At 40.6% G+C, this 27,670-nt stretch overlaps 1 protein-coding gene and 1 long non-coding RNA gene across 2 annotated transcripts in view; one reads left to right on the forward strand and one right to left on the reverse strand.

Moving 5' to 3' along the window:
* On the reverse strand, positions 1-27,595 carry LOC140497593 (uncharacterized). The gene is made up of 3 exons (XR_011964739.1): positions 27,044-27,595; positions 4,840-4,951; positions 1-724 (listed from the first exon to the last, which is right to left on the reverse strand). It is a non-coding gene; the product is annotated as an uncharacterized lncRNA (long non-coding RNA).
* The window catches only part of TAFA4 (TAFA chemokine like family member 4), a 192,117-nt gene that overhangs the window by 159,473 nt on the left and 4,974 nt on the right, over positions 1-27,670 (forward strand). The window contains exons 4-5 of the mRNA XM_072598722.1: positions 1,916-2,071; positions 24,365-24,489. Of these exons, the coding sequence (XP_072454823.1) occupies positions 1,916-2,071; positions 24,365-24,489 (281 nt within the window). The remainder of the gene's footprint in view (positions 1-1,915; positions 2,072-24,364; positions 24,490-27,670) is intronic.

Genomic DNA, 27,670 nt, shown 5'->3' on the forward strand with positions numbered 1-27,670 from the left:
GACAGAGTTTCTGGGTAATTAATAGTCAATTTATTAATTAGGCTAACTGGCAATCAGTAAATTGATGGTCAGTGGTTTCTCTCTAACCAAAGACAAGCCATGAAGAGCTTAAAAGCTTTATATACTTTCTGAAAGGGAATGGCCCCTGACAAGAGAAAATCAACCCTGATTGGTGGATGTTTAATGAGGAGGTGGGCTAGAAGTCTTCAGCTCCGCCTGCTGAGAACGTGGCCTGATTGTGAGACTCAGCCAGAACCAACAATCTGGACAGGGGAATCCATCTCCATCTAGATCGTGCTGGTTGGTTTTCTCCTTCATGAGCTGGGTCACTCTGAGCTCTAATGGAGGAGTATAAGGACAGGGACTCTTTTCCTCAGGGTAAGAACTTGCCTGGTTGGGTGAAATCCTACCTAAGATCGAAAGGCATGTTCCTTGACGTCTAGGGGCAATCTCATTAATCAGCCATGTTCTTCATAAAGTGAATTAAAAAAAAAAAAACAGGAACAGGGCCTTAATGAGGAAATTGAGGAGAGAGGCCTAGATCCCAGTTTAATAATTGGTTGTTAATAGTAAAACAATAATTTCTCTCAAAATGGTGCGTTCTCAAGAATCTTCCTTGCCTTGGCTTTCCTTCTCCAGATTCTTGTTGGCTGATTTATGTCTAAATCAGTAGTTTGGGTTTGATCACTGATGGTCTCGGTCCTCTTATTCACATTTGCGTTTTCTGTGGAGTATTCAAAATTTTCATTGTTTGGTTATACTGACTTCATATGGGGTAGTAATAAGAGCCACATTGCTCAAAGGGTCCAAGTTACATTTAAACAGATAAAATAAATACAATAGAATTTGATGTGGGAGAAAACAACTAGAGGAAATCAGGAAAGTCTTCCTGTTAGATGTGGCACATGAATTGAGCCTCAAAGGAAACTGAGGATTTGAAGATGCTGGAGGTGAAAAGGAAGTGTATTCTGGGCCCTTGGGACACTAGACGACTCACAATATCCTTTCTAAAGGATATTATTTAAATTTAAATTCTGTTAGGACCAAGTATGTCTCCCTACTTTGTGATAAGAGCCAAAAGCTGTCAGTCATAAATCCTACCTCTGATCTTGGGCAAGTCACTTAACTTGGGCCTCAGTTTCCTCAACTGTGGAATGAAAAGGTTGGAATAAATGACCTCTGAAACCTTTTCTAGCTCCAGATTCATGATCTCAGCAGGTGTCAGAAGCAATTCTTTGTAATGAGATCAGTTCACTATTCACCACACCAAGATGTCTCCTAGATAACTGGACATAAATCTTTAATTGCAATATTTTTGAAGGGATAAAAATCAAAATAACAACCAGCATAGTTGGGGAGCCCAGGAATTCTTCCTAGAAAAGTAAATTAAATTTTTTTGGTCTCTAAGTAAGATGAAAACAAGAGTACAAGAAAAACATTTGCCAGTTTCTGAAGTTTAAATGCTCACACTGAAAATTTAATAAATAGCTGTTGTGAGCTGCTTAAAGCTGGTTCTAGCACATCCTGGAACAAATTATGTATTGATTTTGGTTCTGACCAGTGGTTTCATTGGTGGAGTGAATTCCTGGTTATTAAATTCATTCTACTGATGACGTGTGTTATTTTCTCTTTGTCTTACAGAAGTAGAGGCTTCATGCTCTGAAAGGTTAAGTCACTTCCTCAGAGTCACATAGTCAATATAAGTCAGAGATAGAACTTGAACCCGGGTCTTCCTAACTAAGGGCTGATTCTCTCTCTATCATGCTACATTACATCTCAGTAAACATAGTTGTGCTGTATTTAAAAATCAGGAAAGAAAGAATGAACTTGGGTATGGCAAATGGCGACATAGCCTTGTTCTTGCCCGCTGTGAGGCTAAATGCCTTTGTGTATGTTTTTGTCTGTGCACATCTAGGACATCACCAGGTCAAGCAAGGGACTTGCGAAGTGGTGGCTGTGCACCGTTGCTGCAATAAGAACAGGATTGAGGAGCGATCCCAGACTGTCAAGTGTTCTTGCTTCCCAGGGCAGGTTGCTGGTACAACGAGGGCTCAGCCTTCCTGTGTTGAAGGTAAGCAGTATCTAATTGATGCCACTAAGATCTCAGTGAGACTGGAGAAACTTCACCTCTTGGCCCTGTTTGTTGACTCTTTGCTGTGTGAGCTGTGTAATCCTTCCTTCTCTCGGTCTCTGTTTGTTGGTGGTGATGAATATATCATGGCATAATTAAGTCTCTTAATATATGTAATGATGCATCCCGTGTCTTTGCAAGCAGTATTCATGGCTTGCGGCATTTTATCTTAGACTAGGGTACTTAGGAGGCAAATCACTAAGCAGCTTTACTGACATCTGGTTGGACGCAGCACACAAGCATTTGGTAATCAGGTTATCACTTAGGTTTAGAGAGACAGTATGGTGTAGTGGCCAACGCTAGGCTCTGACTGTGAATCTCATCTGATATATTAGCTATGTCACACTGGCAAATCACTTACACCTCTTTCTGCCTTAGTTTCCTCACCTGTAGAATGAAGGGATTGAATCTGATGAATGAATGAATAAAAAACATTGATTAAATGCTGCCTGTGCCAAACACTGGTACTAAGTACTAGGGTTACAAATACAAAAGAGATGATAGTCTGCTCCTGAAGAGTCCCCCTTCTAGTAGGGTAAGACAACATATAGAGTCTTGGTGGTCAGAAGGGGACATTTTGGTTTTGAAATTTATAGGGATGGTCATGTGATCATGGGATCTTAGATCTAGAAGTGGAAGAGACTTCGGAGACCTTCTAAACTGATACCTTTATTTTACAGATGAGGAAACTGAGGCCCACAAAGTGATTTGCCCAAAATCATCTGGGCAGTGTCAGGAGTAGGATTTGAATCCATGTCTTTTGCCTGCAGAGTACTGCAGCTGAAAGACTTGAATCATCCAGGACATTATCTTTGGTATGAGCAGTAAGATTCAGATCTCCTAAATTTATGGTTGTATGTCTGACCCTATTGGAAGGAAGTATGGATGGGTCATCTATCCTAGTAGTGTGGTGTGGATTTGTGGTCAGAAAAGGGTTTGGATCCTGCTGCTTACTAAACTGTGTGACCTTGATCAGGTCACCTCATCTCTAAATCTGTGTCTTCAGCTGTGAAATGAGGGGGTTATATAGATGCCACTGGGGTCCCCTCCTGATCTCCATCTAGGTGATCTGCTGTAATTCAGTGGTCAACAAGGAAAAAAACAACATATCTACATAACTCCAGAGACTAGTAGTAGAAGATGACTCAGAAAAGTCGAGGATTATGGACCTGCAAATCTGATTTTATTTGAAATATCTCAGGCTCAGTTTTGAATTGTATGGCAAGAATTGGTAAGGAAACAGGGTCCTTGGCATAAAATAGGGAGTACAAGTTTGCTTTTTGTCAGGGTTACTAGGGGGGTCATCTTTATATCTTTATCATAGAGGTAGTTATGTGGGTAAAAAATACTGGACATGGAATCAGGAAGACCTGAGTTCAAATCCTGCTTCAGACACTCACTAGCTGTGTGACCCTGAGCAGGTTACTGAACCTCTGCTTTAGCTTCCTTATTTGGAAAATGGGGATGATAATAGAACCTCCCTTACAGGGTTGTTGGGAAGATCAAGTGAGATAATATTTGTAAAGTGCTTAGCATGGTGCCTGCCACATTTTTTTGTGGTTCAGTTGTTTTTCATTCTTCATGACACCATTTGGGGTTTTCCTGGCAGAGATACTAGAGTAATTTGCCATTTCCTTTTCCAGGTCTGTTTTTACAGATGAGGAAACTGAGGCAAACAGGGTTAGGTGACTTGCCCAGGATTACACAGTTAGTGTCTAAAGCCAGATGAGTCTTTGTGACTGTAGGCCTGACACTTTACCCACTGTGCCACTTAGCTACCCCTTTCTTGGCACACACATATATATATATGTATGTATGTATGTATGTATGTATGTATGTATGTATGTATGTATGTGTTTGAAGATACTCTCTCTGAATTTCCATTTCTTTCTCTGTAAAATGGCCAGAGCAGAACTTACCTCCGCAGATTATGATGAGATTCAGAGGAGATGTTGAACCTGAAACACTTGGCAGACTTTCAAACCCTAGATAAATACTACTGATTGTTAGCCTTCCTTTAAACTATTCCCCGAATGCTAGTGCTCCTGACTTAGCGTGCCATTGGCTCCCTGGCCTGGGCAACTTCTTTCAGGGATGTTAGCTCTCTCTGCTCAGTCATTTCTCCTGTACTAATTATGCAGGGCCCTGCCATTAGCGGGTGTGCAGGAGATTTATTCTTCACTAGATACAGACATCCTTATCTTATTTGTCAATAAGAATGGGCAAGATCTAAAGTAAAGAGGATTCGCTTGGAATTTGCATTTAAATTAAAACAAGAGCCCCTAAAAATGGTGCCAAGGAAAAGTAATTAATATCCACGTGAAAATCAGTGTATCCTTATATATTTTGGCTAATCCACAAGGAAGGTTCTTATCTAATGTTTTCCTTGCTTTTCACACAAAATCACGACTTCTTTAAAGTTAAACAGCAGGAATCCCAGCTGCCAGCTTTGATTTTTTTTCTTCCCCTTGTGGATTATGATAACCTTGTGGAAAATCCACAAGTCCCTGACATGTAGCATTTGTTGAGACTCAGCTGCTACCTTGGGGAACTTTTTAGGGGAAATGATCATTTTCTTTGGGTTGTGTTAATTTGAGAAGATTTTGATTTGGGAGAATATTTATAATTTAAAAACATATATCAAAAATAACTGCAGCTTCTGAACATCATATGTTCCTTCCTGCCTCCCCTGAACCCCCATCACTTACCTTAAATATTTAATGTTTTCAGTCTTCATCCTCTTTGGCCATTTTCCCAAGTGTAGTCCCTTGATTACTCTCTGTGGATTTTTGCTTCATTCCTGGCATTAACTCTCTTGCTCTGAGGGAGACAAACAGTATGTGGCACAATGGAAAGAGAGATGCATCAGAGATGGGGGCTCGGGCGTAGAATGAAAGCTCCTTACAAATAGAGGGAGAATTAAAAATAATGATCCCCAGTGCCTAACACAATGCTTGGAACACTGTAAGTACTTAATAAATGCTTGTCAGTTGATTAATTCCAGTTCTATCAGTTACTACCTGTGTAACCTTGGACACGGCACAGTCTCTCTGGACCTTAGTTTCCTCATATGGAAAATGAGAGGCTGGAATAAATAACTTCTGAGGTCCTTTTCCAACTTGAAATCTAGTATCTTACAGTTTGTCTGCACTTCTGACTGTTCCATTGTTGATGTCACATAATGGTCCTGGTCCTTGAAAGTGAGTGTTTCTCAAGGCTCTGTCTTCAGCACTCCCTTTCCTTCCCTTCCTCCTCCTCCTCCTCCATCTCTGTCTCTGTCTGTCTCTCTGTCTCTGTCTCTCTCTCTGTCTCTGTCTCTCTGTTTCTCTCTCTGTCTCTGTCTCTCTACCCCTTGGCAATCTCATCCATCCCAAGCCTTTAACTTTATATTCTCTGCAGCTGATCCTTGAATGTGATTCTTCAAGCTTGGCTTTTCTCTTGAACTCCAGCTCTGTATCCTTAATAATCTATGGACATCTCTACCTGACACCTAATGCCCTCCTCACTTCAACATGTCTGAACCAAATCAATTATCGGATCATACATAGATCTCTAGAGCTAGAAGAAAACTTAGATTTTACATAGTTTCACCCCACCTCCATTTTAGAGATGAGAAAACAGGCTCAGAAGAGTTAAGTGACTTACTCAGATTCACAGGGGAAGTAAATAGTAGAGAGGACCTGTCTCTGTAAACCTGTACCTTCTTTTACTTTCACTATTTCTGCTAGGGGCATCAACATATACCCAGCTGCCTCTGTTTTAAACTGATGCTTTCTCTGATCCTTTCCTTACTTCTTATACCCAGTAAGTTAACACATCCCATCAATCCTGTCTGCACGATAAGATTCACATCTGTCTTTTCCTCTATTTCAGCTCTTACTGCCCTAGCACAGGCCCTCAATACCACTTGGATTGTTTCAATAGCTTCCTAATAGATCTTCTGACTTCCACTGGATTCCCTTTCCATTCTATGCTCACCTTGCTGCTGGACCACTCTTCCTTACAAAAGATCTGTTTATATATTGTTGTTCAGCCATTTCTTAGTCGTGTCTGATTCTTTGTGATCCCATTTGGGAGTTTCTTGGCAAAGATGCTAGAGTGACTTGCCATTTCCTTCTCTAGCTCTTTTTTATAGACGAGGAAACTGAGACAAATAGCATTAAATAACTCACCCAGGATCACACAGCTAGTAAGTGTCTGAGATCAGATTTGAATTTAGGAAGATGACACTTCTTGACTCCAAATCGGGAGCTCTAACCACTGTGCCACCTTGCTGCCCATTTTATTCCTTTGCTCAGAACTCTTCAGTGGATCCCTGTAGTCTACTGAGTCAAATGTGAACTTCGTGGGCTGGTCTTTAGGACCCTCCAAGAATTTATTAGTCTATGTTTTCACCATTTTCTTGAACTCTGCTGTCTAGTTACATTAGACACCTCCAATTATGTGTTCCATGGACAACTCAAAATCAACACATCCACAACTATGTTCACTATTTCCTCCCTAAACCTGCTTCTTCTCTTAATCTCACTGTTTTTTTCAGTGCAACAGCCTTCACCTTGCTCCCCATGTGTACAGACTGGGGATTTTCTGTGACCTTTTTTTCTTCATTACCTCCCAAAGCCATTCAGTTGAGTTCATCTCTATAGTATCACCTTCATTTACTTCTTTCCAATTCCACCGTTACCACCCTCCTATAAAAACCTTATTATAATTCCCCAATTGATAAATGGTCAAAGGATATGAACAGGCAATTTTTGGAAGAAGAAATTACAGATATCTATAATCATATGAAAAAATGCTCTAAATCACTATTGATTAGAGAGATGCAAATCAAAACAACTCTGAGGTACCACATCACACCTATAAGATTGGCAAACATGACAGAACAAGAAAATGATAAATGCTGGAGAGGATGTGGGAAAGTTGGAACACTAATTCATTGTTGGTGGAGCTGCGAGCGCATCCAACCATTCTGGAGAGCAATTTGGAACTATGCCCAAAGGGCTACAAAAATGTGCATACCCTTTGTCCCAGCAATATCGCTACTAGGACTGTATCCCCAAGAGATCATAAAAATGGGAAAGGGTCCCACATGTACAAAAATATTTATAGCAGCACTCTTTGTAGTTGCCAAAAACTGGAAGTCAAGGGGATGTCCATCAATTGGGGAATGGCTGAATAAATTATGGTATATGAATGTAATGGAGTACTATTGTGCCATAAGAAATGATGAACAAGAAGACTTCAGAGAGGCCTGGAAGGACTTATGTGACCTGATGCTGAGTGAAAGGAGCAGAACCAGGAGAACTTTGTGCACAGCAACGACCACAGTGTGCGAGAGTTTTTTCTGGTAGACTTGGAATTTTGTAATAACGCAAGAACTTCTTAAAAAAAAAATAATAAAATCCCAATGGTGGTTCTCTAAGGCAAAATGCCTTCCACACTCAGAGAAAGAAACATGGAAGTCATTCGCAGAATGTAGCAGATCATGTTTGTGTATGTGTATGTTTTTGTGTATCATGTTTTGATTTGTTATATGATTTCTTCCATTTATTTTAGTCCAACTACATAGCATGACTATAGTGAAAATATACTCAATAGGAAAGTATATGTAGAATCTATACAGAACTGTATGCAGTAGTGGGGAGGGAGGGGGGTAGTGGGGGGTAGGTGTGGGGGGGATAAAATCTCAATTGTATGGCAGTCATTGTTAAACATTAAAAAAAAAAAAGAAAAAAAAACCTTATTATAACCAGCTTGGACTCTTGCCATAGCAACCTTCCTTTCCTTCCTACCTCTTCACACTGTTATAATCCATACTCAACATCACTATCAGAAGAATCTTTCTAACATACAAACCTGATGACATCACTTTTCTATGTTCAAAAACCTTCACTTGCTCCCAATTGCCTCTCTATTTGCTTTGATTGCATTTGCAATCACGACTTTTCCACTGTCAGGTGACACCCAATATTTCTAAAATACTCCCCTTCATACATTCTATTCTCCAGCAAAACTGGCCATCCTCTATACCTTTCCTCACCTCATTCCTTGTGTCTGCAGCACCCTCCTTCTCCACTGGATTCCCACCTAAACTGTAGAGACCAACTCAAGTGTCCCATTTCCATAAAGTCTTCCATGATCTGTCCAGTCAGGATTATCTACTCCTTAGACTTTACTTAGTACTTGGTTTTGTAATTCACTAGTTCATAAATCACGTAATATTGTGTATTGTTGGTTTCTGTGTATGTGTTGTATCCCTTACTAGACTGTCAGCAACCTCCATGAGTGCGGGGGCCATATCTTATCTAAACTTCATAACTCCCTCAGAGACTAATTCAGTTCTCTACACATAGTAGGGAATGAATAAACATCTGTTGGATTTGATTGGCTGTCAAAGAATGTGACACTGATAATCTTCTCCATGATGGGAAATGCATTGGAGACAGTTATTAAAATATGAGTCTACATAGATGACACTGAATGGCCCCCTTGATAAAATGAAATAACTACTGGATGCGAAAGAAGCTCAATTCATTTTCTCAAAGTGAGAGCTTAATGAAATATGTTGTCTTTTGTTATGAGTACTTGAGTTGTTTTTAAGAAGAGATTAATAAGGCAGTTCATGGATGTAAGAACTGGAGATTATTTTTTAAAGCACATTTTTTCTTCTTTCTGATGACAACCAGTTTTTATACTCTTGGGAATTTTTTGATTCATCTTAGTTAAGAATGTACTTTACCATCCATAGCAAGGACAATTTGTTGTGATCTTGTAAAATTTACAGAGAAACTAAGGTTTGATCCATATTTCTTTAAACCTTATTATTAATTGTACAGATTGATAGTCTTTTATCAATCCAGCTAGTTGATGCAGTGGATGGAGCACTGGCCCTGAGTTCAAATCTGGCCTCTGACACCAGTTTTTAATTATTTACTTCAGTTCCTCCTTTGTAAAATGAATTGGAGAAGGAAATAGCAAACCACTCCAGTATCTTTACTAAGAAAACCCCCAATGGGGTCCTGAAGAGTTGGACATGACTGAGAGGACTGAACAAGAAAACCAACCACAGCCAAAGCGGTGCTTGTGAACCAGTGGAGTTTATTGAGCAGGGAGCTGCCATGGTCTGACCTGTGCTTTAGGAAAGTCATTTTGGCAGTGGAGTGCAGGATGTGTCAATTACACATGACTGAAATGACCAAACACCTAGCAATCCTCATCCTTCTTGACTTCAGCGTTGGGTGCTGTTGACTAGCCTTTCACTCTGGATATTTTTGGGTTTTTTTGTGACATTTCTCCTTCTTGATTCTTCCCCTGCCTGTCTGACCACTGCTTGGTGTTCTTTCCTAAGGGACCATCAGTATCAAGCTGGTTATAATAAGGTTTTTATAGGAGGGTGGTAACTGTGGGTGTTACACCAAAACTCTTTGATAGGCCCTCATCCTTCTCTATATTCTCTCTTTTGATGATCTTATCTGCTTACATGGATTTAATGATTATTTCTTTGTGGATGCCTCCTAGATCTATATTACCAGTCCTGGTCTCTCTCCTGAGTTTCAGTATCACCAAAGGCCTATTGGTTAACCTGTAGGTATCTCAAGCTCAAGATTGAAACAGAATTCATTATCTTTCCTTCACAAATGAACTGCCATTTCTAGTCTTTGATATTTATGCCAAGAGCATCACCAGTCTTCTAGTTACCAAGTTCATATCTGAAAGTCTTTTCTGAACTTTGCCTTCTAGAAGGGAATGCAATATCCCATATATGCTTTAACCAGGACAAAGTGCATCCTCCATAGTGTTAGACACTATTATCTCTCAATGCAGCCTAGGAATGAGTTCGTTTTTTTTATTTCCCACATTAAAATGTTCAGAATATCACAGGTCTAGAGCTGGGAGGGATGTTAGAAGTTATCTGGCCAATGTCTTCATTTTACAGATGAAGACCCATGAATATGGGTCTGGCCCAACATCACCTTTTGTTGTTTTTGTTCAGTTGTTTTCAGTCATGTCTCAAACTCCATGATCCCATTTAGAGTTTTCTTGGCAAAGATACTACAGTGGTTTGCTTTTTTCTTCTCCAACTCATTTTACAGTTGAAGAAATTGAGGCAAATGGGGTTAAGTGATATGAATAGGGTCACACTGGTACTAAGTGCCTGAGGCCAGATTTGAACTTGGGTATTCCTGAGTTCAGGTCCTGTGACTCTATCCACTGTACCGCCTCACTGCCCAACATCACCAAAGTTGTACAAAGTGAAGACAGGATGTGAACTCAGGAAATTTGACCCAAGATTCATAGCTATTTCCATTGTACTACTCTGTTTTCTGTTCTCCCATTGTGAGACCTCCTACCTCCAGATCCTTTATGAAATAAACTGAAGTCTAGATATGTTTCTCCTATCTTAAACTTGTGAAGTTGATGTTTTAGATTTAAACATATGACTTTACACTGGAGCTCCCCCTCCAAATTCAACTGCATTTTATTGTATTTAACCCATTATTTTAGCCTGAGTTGTTTTTGGATCCTTACTCTGCATTGTCTTCATTTTTGCATCATTTGAATAGGATTGGAGGACCCTATTTTCTTCCTTCCTTCCTTCCTTCCATCATTTGGCAAAATTCTCCATTTTATCTTCCTAATATCTCTGTGAGGTTTCAGCTTCTCATTTTATGGGTAGGGGAATCATACTGAATGACTTGTTCAAAGTCTTCCAGCTCAGAAATGGCAGAGGAGCAATTTGAACACAGATCTCCCATGATCCAAGGCTCACATTATATATCCATCACACCACACCGCTTCCTTTTCTTTTCTTTTTCTTTTTCTAATAATAACATGAAATGTAAGGCAGCTAGGTGGTGCCATAGTGCATAGAGTCTGGCCCTAGAGTCAGGAAGACTCATTTTTCTGGGTTCAAATCCGGCCTTATACATTTACTACCTGTATGACCCTGGGCAAGTCACTTCACCCTGTTTGCCTTAGTTTCCTCATCTGTAAAATGACCTCTAGAAGGAAATGGCAAACCACTCTGGTATCTTTGCCAAGACAACCTAAAATGATGTCACAAAGAACATGACTGGAAAACAACTGAAAAAAATGTAATATAACTTGCAGAACTTTTCCCTACTTGCCTCTACAGTTAATAAATAGTTCAATAAGTGAAACTTGGGATAACTGAGGTCCAGGCAAAAATAATAAAACAGAAAATACATGAACATATGGGGAGGCATTCCTATGACAATTTCTATTTCCATGGGAAATATATACCATTTAGATATCACTTAATCTTCTTGTCTGTATTTTCAGTGTAAAAAGGTAATTTTTAGTTAAGCCTTAACTCTATGTAAATATAATTAAGGTGAATCAACATTTGAGAAACTAAATCTCCAGATGTGAGCTTGTTCTTACTTAGGTAATTTAAAAGTGTAACAGCCCAAGTACCCCAAGAAATACATATTTTTTTCCTTATATATTTGGAACAAGGGATGTAGAAGACTCTGAACAACAATGAGGAATGCAAATGGACCAGACCAATGCCTATTAATATTTTACCTGGAAAATAATGGCCCAAAATGCCACATTGAGGGCCAGGCTCTCCACAAGTTATGTAGAATTCATGGGGTTTTCGGAATCTGAGGCTTGTAAATGAGGAAGTTCATTACAGTGTGGCAGCATGGGTTACCAATGAAGCCATACTCCCTCCGTGCCCCGAATTTTTATGTCAAGCAGCTGTAGTGACTTTGTAAAATTAAGAACTTTTTTATGGTTAACAAAGGCATTTTTAGAATAGAAACTAATAGATGTTCTCATTTGAAACACTGTGCAGTATTACAGAAAAGGAAGGAAAAATGCATCTCCTTTGCATTAATTTTCCTGTAGAGAAGAGTGTATTAAGGAGCCATATGTTCTCCATGGCCATTAGAATAGATTTCTGTTTCTGGTTCTTTATCTCAGCTCATAGCCCTGCCCTGACTCTTGTAGCTTAAACTTCTGAACTATCAAATTACCTTCTTTGCTAAAAAGGTCAAATATCCAATTCCTGCTACAGCAGGAAGTTCTACATACAGCTCTTTACTGATAAGAAGCATTTGTTTTTCTGTCTGTGCTAGTGGTCCTACTTAGGTCCCTATCTCTCCAAGGCAGCTAGGTGGTAGAGTGAAGAGCCATGGGCTTGGAATCAGAAAGACTCATCTTCATGAGTTCAAATCTAGCCTTACTGGCTCTGTGACCTTGGGCAAGTCACTTCACCCTCTTTGCCTCAGTTTCTCATCTCTAAAATGAACTGGAGGAGGAAATGGCAAACCACTCTAGTATCTCTGCCAAGAAAACCCTAAATGGGGACAGAAAAAGTTGGATGTGACTGAAGTGACTCAACAATTCTCTATGGCAATGTTACTAGTGAAATTTTTCATAGCCTAGTTATTCCATTAATTCAAGCCCAGGTGATTTTTACTTTATTTTGTAATCTGTTGTGTTTGTCCCTCAGGGGATGAAATTGAAAAGAGACAAGTTTAGGTTTGATGCAAGAATCACTGCCTTATCATGGTGGAGGGGCTTATAGAGCTTAATTAAACCATGACTTATGTTATACATGGGAGTTGTGATAAAAAGGTGATCTACCAGAGAAGAAAATGGCAAACTACTCCAGTATCTTTGCCAAGAAAACCCCATGGACAGTACAAAAATAATAAAAATGATGACACTGAAAGATGAACTCATCAGATCAGAAGGTGTCCAGTGTGCTACTGGGGAAGAGTAGAGGACCAGTGGAAGCTCAGCTGCAGATATATCTGGTAACAAAAGGAAAGTCCAATTCTGTAAAAATCAGTATTGCAAAGGAACCTGAAAGATCTATGAACCAAGGTATGCTGGATGTGCTCAAACAGGAGATGAAAAGATTAAACATTGACATCTTAGGTGTCAATGTACTTAAATGGATCAGAATGGGTGAATTTAATTCAGATATACATATATGTTGGGGGTGTAAGTTCAGTTCCATGTGGACAGTCTCGGGCGGGTAAAGGTGAGAGCTTCTAAACCTTAGAGTTCTCATGAGGCCCCCCAGGAAACAGCAGGGAATTGAGGAGTGAGATCTCGTGTATTTCCACCTCTTCCCGTGTGAATGTGATGGGAGAGAGCATCCCCGCCCTCGAGACTGGCCCGGATCTGGGCACACCTATTGTTATCTAACAGGCACGGTATTCAGGTGCAAACTATGTGGCAGGAGAGCTTAAGTAGGGTCAGGAAAGCCCGAAGGCGCTCTTAGCGCTGAGGGGCCCTTACAGGACAGAAGGCCCCTTTTCCTCTCTTCGCTCTTCCCTCCCCCCTCTCTCCCCACTTCCACTTCTGCTTCCATTCTCTTACTGTAAGATCTTTGCCTCCTTGGAAGATTTCTCTCTCCTAAGGAAGAATTCACCCTGCACATGTAACCAGGACCCTGAATAAAGCCTAACCCTTGTTCAACTCCGGAAAGTCTCTTCTCTCATATGTTTATCCGGTTTGGCCAGCCAAAGACCTGTGATAGGTAAGGTAAGACTCGGGTAGCCCTCAGGCCTCTAGGCCTGGCACATATATATACATACATATGCATATATGGCATATATACATATACTACTATGGGCAAGGACATTTTAGAAGAAATGGAATAGCCTTCATAGTCAATAAAAGGGTGAGAAGAGCAGTACTGTGATATAATCTCAAAAATGACAGAATGGTAACTGAATGCGAGGCAAACCATTGAACGTCACAATAATATGTCTGCATTCTACCCACTGGTGCTGAAGAGACCAGAATTGATCAGTTCTATTTAAACCTACAACATCTTCTGAAATAACACCAAAAAAAGATGTCATCATAGGGAACTGGAATGCTAAAGTAGGAAATCAAAAGATAATTGGAATAATAGGCAAGTTTGGCTTTGGAATTAAGCAGAGCAGACACTAACAGAGTTTTAAGATATCCCTCTGGTCATAACAAAAAGACTTTTTCAATAACTCAAAAGGTAACTCTATACATGGACATCACCAGATGGTCAATATAGAAATCAGATTGATTATATACTTTGCCATCAAAGCTATTATACAGTCAATAAAAGCAAGACCTGGAGCTGACTATGATACAGATCATGAGCTTCTTATTATAAAATTCAGACTTAAATTGAAGTAGGGAAAACAATCAGACCATAAAGGTGTGACCCAAATAACCCCTTATGAAAATAAAGTGGAGGTGATGAATAGATTTAAAGGATTAGTTCCATTAGATAGAGTGTCTGAAGAGCAATGGACAGAGGTTTACAATGTTGTATAGGAGATGCAACAAAAACATTCTGAAGGAAAAGAACAACAAAAAAACAAAACTGTCTGATGAGATTTTAAAAATAGCTGAGAAAAGAAGAAAAATGAAAGGTAAAGGAGAAAAGGAAGGCTATATCCAACTGAATGCAGGATTCCAGTGAATACCAAAGAGAGGTACGGTTTTCTTAAATGAGCAAGGCAAGGAAATAGAGGAAAACAGCAGATTGGGAAAAACAAGAGATCTCTTCAAGGAAATTGTCTGGTTCGTGTAAAAATGAGCACAATAAAAGACAAAAATGGTAGGGATTTAACAGAAGCAGAAGAGATTGGAAAGAGGTAGTAAGAATATGTAAAAGAACTATACAATAAAGATCTTAACATAACCACAATATTGTGGTTACTGATCTAGAGCTAGACATCGTGGATTATGAAGTCAAGTGGATGTTAGACAGCATTGCCAACAATAAGGCTAGTGGGGGTAATGGAATTCCAGCTGAGCTATTTAAAACCCTAAGAGACGATCCTGTTAAAGTTCTGCACAATTTGTTTTTTTTTTTTTTTGCAGTTTTTATTAGTTTATTTATTTTTAGTTTTCAACATTCACTTCTATAAATTTTAAATTTTGTCCTCCACCTTCTCTTCTCCCTCTGCAAGATGGTATGCAATCAGATATAGACTCTACATATACATTCCTATTAAACACATTGTCACATTAATCATGTTGTCGGAGGGACTTTCAAGTATTTTTGCACCACATTTGAAAGTATCAATTCTGCAGTGTTCAAGTTTCCTTATATTCCAACTCTCACAGTCATATATTGCTACTGGAAAAACCATAGCTTTGACTATGCAGACTTGCCAAGTTTGCCATAGTTTTCCTTTGAAAGAGCAAGTGTCTTAATTTCATGGCTGTAGTCACCATCTGCAGTGATCTATGAGTCCAAGAATATAAAACATGACACTGCTTCCATTTCTTCTACCTATATTTGCCAGGAAGTGATGGAATCTGTTGCCAAGAGCTTAGGGTTTGAATTATAATAAATGGGAGAAACCATGAGAATGAAAAAAAAGCCCCCAAATAAAATAGTCTCCTTTGCTCTGCATTCTTATTCCATAGTTCTTTCTCTGCATGTGGATGTATACCAGCAAATGTAGAAAACAGAACCATGGCCACTGGATTGGAAAAGATCAGTTTATGTCCTATTCCTAAAGAAGGGCAATGCTGAGGAATATTCAGATGACTAAATAATTACACTCATTTCTCATGCCAGTAAGGTTATGCTTCAGAATTTGAAAACTAGGCTTCAGCATTATGTGAGCTGAGAATTACTAGAAGAGCAAGGATGGTTTTCAAAGGGGCAGAGGAAATCGAGACCAAATTGCCAACATTTGCTGGATTATGGAGAAATCAAGAGAGTTAAAAAAATCTACTTCATCAACTACACTAAATCCTTTGACTGTGTGAATCACAACAAAATGTAGCAAGTTTTCAGAGATGGGAGCACCAGATCATTTTCTTGCCTCCTGAGGAACCTGTACTTGGGCCAAGAAGCAACAGTTAGAACAGAATATGGAACAATTGCTTGGGTTAAGATTGGAAAAGGAGTATGACAAGGCTGTATATTGTCATCTTATTTACTTACCTTATATGCAGAATACATTACTTGAAATGCCAGGCTGGATGAATTAAATGCTGGAATTAAGGTTCCTGGGCAAAATATCAATAATCTCAGATATGCAGATGATATCACTCTCATGGTAGAAAGTGAAGAGGAAAGTAAGAAGTCACTTGATGAGGTTGAAAAAGGAGAGTATAAAAGCTGGCTTGAAGTTTAACATAGAAAAACCTTAATTTCTTGGTAACTGGTCCCATCACTTCCTGGCAAATACAGGTAGAAGAAATGGAAACAGTGTCCTATTTTACATTCTTGGACTCATAGGTCACTGCAGTTGGTGACTACAGTCATGAAATTAAAGACACATGTCCTTCAAAAGAAAACTATGGCAAACTTACACAGCATACTAAAGAGCAGAGACATCACCTTGGCAGGTCTGGATAGTCAAAGCTATGCCTTTTCCAGTAGTAATATCTGGCTGTGAAAGTTGGAATATAAGGAAACCTGAGCACTGCAGAACTGATACTTTCAAATTGTGGTGCAAAAGCTTTGAGAGACCCTTGGATGACGAGGAGGTTGAATCAGTCAAAACTTAAAAGAAATTAATTCAGGCTATTCACTGGAAGGTAGAATATTGAAGCTAGAGCTTAAATAGTTTGGCCACATAATGAGAAGACAAGACTTACTGGAAAAGACCCTGATGATGGGAAGGACTGAAAGCAAAAGGAGAAGGGGATACAAAGGATGAGATGGATAGTGTCATGGAAACAAAAAACATGAAGTTGGACAGACTTTGAGAGATAGTGGAGGATAGAAGGACCTGGTGTGCTATGATCCATGGGGTCATGAAGAGATTGTGGTTGTGTTCGTCCTTCATTGCCGAAGAAGACCATGTCATCAGAAATAATGACATGACTTGCACTTGAATGTGTTTTGAGTGAGGGAGGGCTGTGCAGGTCACCAGCCTCACTTTTTCCTCCAGAGCCATCTGAGTCCAGTGACCAGATATTCATCAGGATGACTGGAAATGGCCCAGGATGCAATGGAAGATCTTGGCCTAAAGGGGCCAAGGTCTATTCAGGTACTCACTTAGAGTAAGGTAGTGCCCAATCAGTGAATAGGCCTGTTTAAGAAGTAGCCAGGGGATGGCCCCTTTAATGAAACAAATAAGAATAACTACATTAGACTGAGAAGGAAACAGCTACGATTATTATTGATAATCACTCTTAAGCCAGGAGGGTCCAGAAAACAGCCCTTAAGTGAAGAGTCAGACAAAACAGAACAGCAGTATGGAAAATTTACTAGTGATAAGAAGTATATAAAAGTGGAATGGGCTGCTCAGGGGAGGTGGATTGTGTTCTGTTAGAACTTTTCTCCTATTAGATTGTGAGCTCTTTGAGGGTAGGGACTTTTCTTTGTATCACCAGGGCTTAGCATAGAATGTTGATTGATTGAGTGATTGATTTTCTCTTCAGGAAAAAGCTAGTTAACTACTTGTTGGATTCTTGTTCAGCAACTGAGACCAGGTGACCTCTAATCACAGGCTCATAAGATCACAGATTTAGAGTTGGAAAGAACTTAGAGGACATTAGTTCAATCCTCTAATTTTACAGATGAGGAAACTGAGACCCAAGGAGTGATATATCAAGGTTCACATGGAGATGGGATCTGATGGTAGGTCCTCTGACTCCAAATTCTGTATATATTTCATTGTTTCACATTTCCTCTCAGGTGCTTTCCAACTCTGAAAGTCTGTGTTCCTAAAAACACATGGACATCTAACCTGGGAAACTGAAAATGTCATTTTCCATTTTGATTTTAGATTTTTTATTTATTTCTTTTGTTTTCACATCACCTCTCCCCACCCCCAAGCATTTCCCTTTTCTTTCCCCTTCCCTGAGAAACTTCATTTATAACAAGGAATTAGAAAGAAAATATGAACAAGGGGAGTGTTATGTTTCTAATTCCTTCTTTGGGGGAGGCTCTGACTGGTGGATTGCCAGAGTTTGGGAGTTCAGTGCTAACTGAGTGTCTGCAGTAAGTCCAGCACCAATATGGTGAGCTCCTGAGGGTAGATGTAAGGTGGTAGTAGGCTGCCAAAGGAGAGGAAGTTGGAACCAGAACACGTCCAAGTTTTTAGGTATGCTGACCAGCAGTTCAGTCTGCCTATGAGTGGCCACTATACTTCTGGCCTGTGTGAGATAGGATCTAGTGTTTGCGAAACAAACAAAAAAATAAAAAAAGACAAAGAAGAGAAAATTTTTTGATTAAACCAATCAACACATTGAAAAAGAATTTGATTTTTTTTTTGGCATTGCTCCATACCAGTGGCCTTATATCAGTGCAGATCAGCATTGGCTGGACAATTTTAAGTCTTAGAGAGTTGCTTAGGGGCACTGAAGTAACTTGACCAGAGTCAAACTGCCAGCAGGTGTCAAAGTCTTCCAGAGGCTAGTTCTGTACCTTGGAAGGGAGGCCTGGGAGGCGCTGGATTGCCTCTCATAAAAATTAGTATTCACTCCAAATTCATCAATATTCTAAATTTGTTAGAATGTAAGATCCTTGAGACCAGCACCCATTTCATTTTTGCATTTTATCCCCAACTTCTACCACAGTGCCTTGCACAGAGTAAAGCATTTAATAAATATTAATTGAATATATTAAATCTCTCTGGATTTTATGTATCAAATTTATGTGAAAAAAATCAATATTTGTGTCAGGAAGAGGGTAGAAAGGTAAAGCTAAGCCTATAAGGGCACTAGCTTCCTGGGAGGATCCTGACCTGCTATCTTCATTCTGGGAGATAGCTGTTCTTAGAACGTAGGCTCTCAAAAGAACAGACCTGGGAAGGCTTTGACAACCAGCCTTGGGGTGAACATCCACGTTTCTTCTAAAACAGCACAGCAGTACTCCAGCTGAAGACTTAGACTGGAGAATCGTGTTTATCCTTTGTTGCTGAAGAAGATCATGCCATTAGAGAAATGATGACATGACTTGCACTTGACTTTGTTTTGAGTGAGGGAGGGTTGTGCAGGCTACCAGCCTTACTTCTCCTCCCGAGTCATCTGAATCCAGTGACGTGATATTCCTCAGGATGACTGGAGATGGCCCAGGATGCACTGGGAGACTTTGGGCCCTTTAGGCCAAGGTCTTTGCAGGTACTCACTTAGGGTGAGGCAACATCCATTCATCGAATAGGCCTGTTTAAGAAGTAGCCAGAGCATGGCCCCTTTAATGAGGTCAAGAAAAACAAAAATCAGGCTGGGTGGGAAACAGCAACAGTTACTATTGATAATCACTCTAAGGCTGGGGGGGTCCAGGAGCCCTTGGCAGGGGCCCATTGGAGACCCAGTTTCAGAGTGTAGTAGGTTTAAGGTTTTGGGACAGGACAGGGGAAAAGGAGGCCCCCAAAGCTGTGTGGCATGGAGACAGTTGAAGGGGCATGAGACTGTGGCAATGAGTCTATTGGGCCAACTGGGACAGCCAAGAAGTGTCAGGAAAGATATATACTGCTGAATGCTGAATTTCAGTACCTTTAGGCAATAATTCTGTTATCTCCTTTTTCCTCAGGGCTCTTTCAATGAAGTTTTCACCCTTTGCTTCTAGGCATGGAGAACTTCTGTTTATCTTTCTTTATTTTAAATGGTCATTCTGTCTTTATAAACATTGCAAGCTATAGTCCTTGACTAGTTGGAGTATAGTTACTTATGCTCCTGCCCCTCCTAGTATGATTTATCTATTTATTTTTACTTTTCTATTAAAGGTACCATCCCCCTGACTACTTTTTAAAGAAGCCTATCCACTGAATGAGCATTACCGCACTGTAAGTGAATACCTGAAAAGGCTTTAACCTAAAAGGCCAAAGTCTCCCATTGCATCTGGGCCATCTCCAGTCATCCTGATGAATATCTGGTCACTGGATCAAGACGGCTCAGGAGGAGAAAGTGAGGCTAGTGACCTTACACAGCCCTCCCTCACTCAAAACACAGTCAAGTGCAAGTCATGTCATCATTTCTCTGATGTCACGGTCATCTTTGAAAACAAAGGATGAACACAACAACAGTAGTTACTTAGTGTAAATACAGTTGAGAGAGAGCAATTAAAAGGACAATATTTGTAGAGAAAAAAGGAAAGATTTGATACTGATATGTATTGACAAACAACTGTCTCTGTCTGGGGTCCCAGAGCTGGGAATTTAAAAAAGGAAGGAGAATTATAACTACTCTTTGAGCCAAGGATAAGCATTTATATGAGGTAATTTATACGGGCTGTAGGTCAGTAGTAGAGTGAAGTACTTTAGGAGAGACTAACACGTTGACTGTACCCTGCCTCACCACTGCTGCAGATATATTGTCAATGACTTAAGGAACTGATTTCTTTCATGTGGTTACTTCTCTCTATGGAGGTCCCTCTATGAATGTGCCATTAAATGTTTAGCAACCAGCTGTCTGAAAAAAAAAATTGTACCCACAATTAAGTTTAATCTACATTATTAAGACTGGATTATCAGTAAAACGATAAATCAATTCCTGATTTGTTGCTTTTGTCAATTTCCAAAGTAAAAATGGTCACACTGGAATTTAACAACCAACTCTCATGAGCTGGTTCAAGCAGCTGTGTGTGTTCCAGCCTACTCCTGCTCCCTCACAGACTTTTATCTTTGAGAGTTTCTATAGTTGAAATTCATTCCCTTACAGGTGGTGCTCTGAATTTATTCTATTAAGAACTTTATCCATGACATTGTACCTCTACAGTGGAATAGTAAGGGAATTTGAAGATCTTCCCTGACCCTTAATAGGCCCACGTGACCTGCTTTGAGCTCCGGCCCAGCCCACAGACTGAGTAACATGGAGCTGATGGTAGGAGGAGTTTGCTGAATGGGTGCAGCAGTTAGAGAGAGTAAGATGGAGCTGAGAGAGAGAGAGAGAGAGAGAGAGAGAGAGAGAGAGAGAGAGAGAGAGAGAGAGAGAGAGAGAGGAGGCAGAGCAGAGTGCCAGTGTGAATGAGAGAGGGAGTGATTTTGCCTAAGGGAGCTTGTTTGTGGGGAGACCTGATGGAGGGAATCAGGCCTGGGGGTGACTGTGTTCTCTTTATTGGTAATGTGTGCAAAATTCGTGGTTACCATGGTGGAATTGGCTTTCTGGTATTTGAATAAATATTTTGCTTTCATCTTTGAGGAAGAATGTTTATATTTTGTGAATTTACCCTGGAAACAAGCATGCATGTTCATAGGAGCTGCTGTGGGTATTGCATTGGTGCTCCGTACATTTAGAAAGAAGAGCTGCCCACCAAGTCACAAACAGCAACACTTTAGTACTGTATCATGGATTTGGAGTCAGGGCTTCTCAGATCAAAATCTTGGCTGGGCTACTTCCTCTCTTGGTGACCTTGGGCAAGTCACCTCACTAAGCTTCAGTTTCCTACTCTGTAAAATGAGGAGATTGAACTAAGTGGCCTGTAACTTTCCTCTCAGCTCTAGATCTAAGCCCCTATGGTCTTTTATTAACTTTCTCTTTCATTAGAAACTGCCATCTGACTTAAACGTGAGAAAAATCAATCATCAGTATTTGTAAGAGGATGGAACTTTTAAACACACTCAGACTATGTTTTATGTACAAACAAGTTTGACCGAATCCTCCTAAACCAACAATTGAATTGCATCAAGCTCCTTTAAATTTTTTTTCCCAAGGGTGAGGGAAGAGAAAAAAACCAAGGAAAATAATTGACATGACTGAATTTTTACCCCTCTCACTAAAGCAGCTGGTATAGGCATAGGACATAGAGTCAAGACGACTTGAGTTCAAATCCTGCCTTGGACTAGCTGTGTAACCTGGGACAAGTCATTTCATCCGTCTGTGCCTCAGTTTCTCCACCTATATAATGGGGATAACAATGACACTTCACAGGGTTGTTGTGAGGATCAAATGAGTTACTATATGTAACTCATTTGTAAATCTTCAATCCTTACATAAATATTGGCTATTATTATTTCAATTATTATTCATAGATCATGGATTTAGAGCTGAAAGGACCTTTTGATATCCTATTCCAACCTCCTCATTTTACATATGAGAGATTCAGGGAGGTTCAGTGACTTGCCTAAACTTAGATAGCTACTAAGTAGTAAAGTTGAGATTCGAACCCTTGTCTTCAGATTCCAAATCAGAAATGGTGCTTTCCTGTTTGGACAGCATCCCATAAATAGAGTCTCACTTGTCCAAGCACTGGCTATCTGGTTGATAAATCTTGCTGTAGGTTGAAAATACAAATCATTTCATTAGCAGGTCTCCTGGCTGCCAGCTGGGTAGTTGGTGAGGCAAGTCTAAGGAAGTATTCTGCAGGTGAGCTAATTAGCACAAGGCAGCTGGAAAACCAGTCAGTGCCAGGTTTCCCTCTTTCCATTTGTTTGGAGTGTTTTCTGCACAATAATTGACTTCAAGTGGCACTTCAGTGATCAGAATTAGGGCAGAGTGGCCGGATGGGCTCTGTTTTATTCAGATGGCTGAACAGCAAGTGAAACGTGAAGATAGGATGGAAGTTTTTAATGTGTTTTTGTCTTTGCACTTCAGAAATGAGTTTGCTGCTGGGCCCAGGTGCTTTGTGGAGTTGTACTCAGCTCACCCTGGAATGTTAATTTTGATCGTTTTTATTCAAGCTGATGAATCTTCCCTTTCTCCATGACTAAATTCAGTGGTTATGGATAGCAAAAGTAAGGAGAGGATGGTTGCTTACTCCATTCAGTCTAAAATGTCCCCCAACATGGCTTAGCATCACTTATCATTTAGCTATGGTATTATGGAAAGAGCATTTGGGACTGAATCCGAATACCTGGGTTTGAGCCCCAGCTCTGTGACTTATGAACAGTGCTACTTGTGAATTGTTTCCTCATCCTGCGCCTCCTGAAAATTTGGATGACATCCCAGAATCTCAGAGATGGAAAGGACCTTAGGGACCATCTACTCCAACCTACTCCTGGTCAAGGAATGCAGCTGTCATATCCCTCTACCACCCAAGTCTTCCCTGCCTCAATATCCTCTGCTCCTTCAACCAACTTTCATCTTTCTGGGGACACTTTCCAGCTTCTCAACATCCTTCCTAAAATGTGGTGCCCAGAAGGGAGCGCAATACTCCAGGTGACCGGGGTAGACAGCAGCAGGACTACTCCCTCACTGGCCCTGACCCCTACTTTTTTGAACATAGCCCACTGAAGATAGAGCTGAGGTGATGATGGGCGCTCTGTCTTCAGTCACATCTCATTATGGGCCAGCAGCCCTCTGATGGAGAAGTCATAGCTCCCTAAAGTAGAAATTCCCCTTCAGTTTAATACTTTCAGAGTATTATTCAGGCAACAGAAGTCAGCATTTCTAAATAAATGAGGGAGGGGAATAGAAGCAGTTAATGAAGACTTTTGACCTTTTCCCTGGGATTATTCTGTCTGGGCCTGCTGGGAATGGAATGGAGGGAACCTTGGTTGCCCTAATTTGAACCCACATATCCCACTGCTGACTGCTGGCAACTCTTTTTCTTTTTTTTAATCAAACTGATTTTTTGAACCATGTGTAAGATTCTACCCGTAATAAGTTTGATGGCATTCAGTTTGGCCCAGTGTCCTACCCTATCAAGATCATTTAAAATTCTGACTTTGGCATTCCTTCCCTCCCTCTCTCCCTTCCTTCCGTCCTTCCTCCTTTCCTCCCTCCCTCCCTCCCTCCCTTCCTTCCTTCCTTCCTTCCTTCCTTCCTTCCTTCCTTCCTTCCTTCCTTCCTTCCTCCCTTCCTCCCTCCCTCCCTCCCTCCCTCCCTCCCTCCCTTCCTCCCTCCCTCCCTCCCTTCCTTCCGTCCTTCCTCCTTTCCTCCCTCCCTCCCTCCCTTCCTCCCTTCCTTCCTTCCTTCCTTCCTTCCTTCCTTCCTTCCTTCCTTCCTTCCTTCCTTCCTCCCTTCCTCCCTCCCTCCCTCCCTCCCTCCCTCCCTCCCTCCCTCCCTCCCTCCCTCCCTTCCTTCCTCCCTTCCTTCCTCCCTCCCTCCCTCCCTCCCTCCCTCCCTCCCTCCCTTCCTTCCTTCCTTCCTTCCTTCCTTCCTTCCTTCCTTCCTTCCTTCCTTCCTTCCTTCCTTCCTTCCTTCCTTCCTTCCTTCCTCCATCCCTTCCTCCCTCCCTCCCTCCCTTCATCGTTTCCAGATTGGGGGGTTAATGATGCATAAAGACATTTCATCTTTGTAACAGTTGCGTGTATGTGACCCAGTCATGAAGGAAGGTGCTGTTTTGCCTCGCAGATCAATGCAAACAATGTCCCCTTTAACATGTATGACTTGGATTCTCTCTTCCAGCCTCCATCGTCCTACAGAAATGGTGGTGTCATATGAACCCATGCCTGGATGGAGAGGATTGTAAAGTGCTTCCGGATTATTCTGGCTGGTCTTGCAGCAGCGGTAACAAAGTTAAAACCACCAAGGTAAGCATGGGGAAAACACAAGCGTAGTCAATGGCTATGGCCAGTAATTAATGATGCTTATTTTTCATGGTTTTCTAATTTAGGCATCGAGAGAACTGTATTTCACGTTGATCAAGCTGGTTGTTCTCCTGCCACCCCATGGTTTGGCCTTTACTAAAAGGAGATTTCCCAGCATCCTCCTCTGTGTCAGGTTTTATGGAGCTGTGATTTGGTGCAGGAGCTCGTTTTTTAGTCAGTGATACTAAATTTATTTCACTTCTTTTGTGAGCCTGATTTAAAGCAGAGGTTCCATAGATGACAGGCTAATGTATCAAAACACTATGGCAAATATCCTCATACAGATGGATCTCTGAAATAGAAATGCTCCTTAAAAAGAAAATCATTGTTCATCTGATAGAAAATGTGATTCAAGTGATAGAAGCCAATGTTTTTAAATAAATGGGGGTGGGGTGGGGAGAGGAAGAATGAAGACATTTGAGAAGGCACCTGCCTAGTCTCTGACCCTCTGTTTTCTCTTTAAAATGAAGGTTTAAGTTCATTCCAGTTTTGAAACTATGATCCTACTAGTAAATATTATTATCACTATACGCGATTAAATGTTTGATAATGCTAATAAATTACAACTCTAAAAAAACCCACCCAAATCCCTTGAAAAACTCCTCCCTCTAGTGTTTTGCATTCATTTGTCAACACTAAACTTTTCATTTGCTGTGAATTTTGGGGCCAGGGAGCAGCACTTTTAGCGATCCTTTCATGAAAGCAAAAACAAGGAAATGAATGGATACAAGTCAAATGGGTTCTGGAGATTAAGATTAATGGGCATAACTCAATCTCTTAGCAGATCTGCCCTCTCTAGTCAGGTACTGCTCTGTGGTGCATTGTTCTATATATGCCTTAGGGTTATTAGGGCCCTGTGAGCTTCCAAAAAGTCAGTCACATCCTTCTGCTCCCCAAGTCACTGTGATACCAAGAATGCTTTGTGGTAGTGGGCCACTGGAGGATCGTTCTGAAGTCATGAAACTTTGTTTTCTTTATTAATCTAAGGAAGTGTGACTTCGACTGTATAAAACATTTTATGTCTTTTATAGAGTTTATGCACATCTAGGAAATTCATTTGTATAACTGTGTCCACCTGCCAAGCCTAGGTTACTGTGCACTGAAGAAAAGAAACAGTAACTTGGGACTCCTTGTCAGCAGTTCAGATACTTTAGCTAGTTGTATTTACTATGCAGAAAAAGAGAAGTATTGACTACTTGATATTTTCCAGAATTAATCAATCCATAAACACTTATTAAGCATCTACTGTGTACCAGGCACTGTGCTAAGAGGCAGATGACAGTCCCTGCCCTCAAAGAGTTTATGGTCGAAGGGGGAGAAAACATGCAAGCAAATATATACAAAGTGAGTTATATACATAGAGGGAAGGTTCTTCAATTAAAAGGGGGAGAAGAATGCTTCCTGTAGGTGGGATAAGGTAGGAACATCGGTAGTCAGTGTTGAGAAGGGAGAACATTCCAGGATAAGAGGACGGCCAGAGAAAGTGCCCAGAGCTAAGAGACAGAGGATCTTTGTGGGACAGCCAGGTGGTGTCCAGAGATCAAAAAGTAGATGTTGGGGAGTAAGGATCAAGAAGGCTGGAAAGGCAGGAGTGACTTAGCTTAGGAAGGGCTTTGAATGCCAAACAGAGAATTTTATATTTCATCTTGGAGGTGAGAAGGAACCACTGGAGTTGATTGAGTAGGGAGATGACATGATCAGACCTGTGCTTTAGAAAAATCGTTTTCGAGACTGAATAAAGTATAGACTGGGGTAGGGAGAGATTTTAGGCAGGCGGACTGACTCATGGACAGGCTTTCAGTAGTCTGGGTATAAGGTAGTGAGGGCTTGCACCAGAGTGGTGGCAACATCAGAAGAGAGAAGGGAGTGTATTCAAGAGATCACCTTTGTAATTGCTTAGATGGCAAGCTCAGGGAAGGTGAGAAATCCAGGAACACTTCTAGAATGGGAACCTGAGGGACTACAATGATGTTGACCTCTCCACAGTAATAGAGAAGGTATGTATGTACATGTGTGTGCTTGTGTGGATGTGCGCATGTGTGTGTGTGTGTGTGTGTGTGTGTGTGTGTGTGTGAGAGAGAGAGAGAGAGAGAGAGAGAGAGAGAGAGAGAGAGAGAGAGAGAGAGAGAGAGAGAGAGAGAGAGATGGTTTAGGATGGAAGATAGAACAACGCACTTAGAACAGAAATGAAATGTCCAAAGAAGGCATAATATATGACTTTCTAGAGGGTCAATTTCCCAGGGTGGAACTTGATCCTGAATTTAAATAGAAATGTGAAAAAAAATATGTAGCCAATAGGAGATACATGATAGAGTCATGGTAATTAGACAGAGATGTGGGGATCATTTCTAACCAGTCTTCTCTTTTTGTGTAGATGACTGCTTTCTTAGGATATTCTTTCTTTTAAAAAACAATTGCTTATTTTTTACACTGGACATAATAAACATCAAATAAAATGCGCATTTACATAAAGTAGGACAGCAAAAGAGGATTGTACCTCAAAAGGTGCATCTCCATTATATACAGCTTCCTTTTGCACAGACGACAGTCAACATGAAACTTTCTAAGCTGGCCTGCTTGTGCTTCCTTCTGGCCTTCCTTCTGTTCTCTTCTGAGCGAATGCTTTATTGAGCCTCTTTATTTTCTTCTTTCTGGTGACTCAATTACTTTTCCCTCATCATCATGACATCTCCCTCCGATAAAGGACAACGAAAAGAAATCTAATAGGTATAGTCTTGTAACCAATATGCATAGTCAAGAAAGCATTTCCATATGAGCCATGGTCAAGAATGTGTATCTCCTATATCATGAATCCATCCTGTCTCTGTCAAAACAGGGGTAGCTTACTTTATTGTCAGTATTCTAGAATCCTGGTTTGTCATAGCTTCAGTCAGCATTCTTTAGACTTTCAAAGTGTTTTTTTTTTATGTTATTGTTATTGGAGAAATAGTTCTCCTGGTTCCACCCACTTTCCCTTTTACCTGTAGATTCAAGTTTCCATAGGTTTTCTGAAACTATCTCTTGCATCACTTCCTATGCAATGTAGTATTCCATTACATTCATACATCATAATTTGTTCAGCCATTTGCCAACTGATGGACACACCCCTTTCCAGTTTTTTTCT

The sequence above is a fragment of the Notamacropus eugenii genome, chromosome 3, assembly GCF_028372415.1.
Source record: "Notamacropus eugenii isolate mMacEug1 chromosome 3, mMacEug1.pri_v2, whole genome shotgun sequence".
NCBI lineage: Eukaryota > Metazoa > Chordata > Mammalia > Diprotodontia > Macropodidae > Notamacropus > Notamacropus eugenii.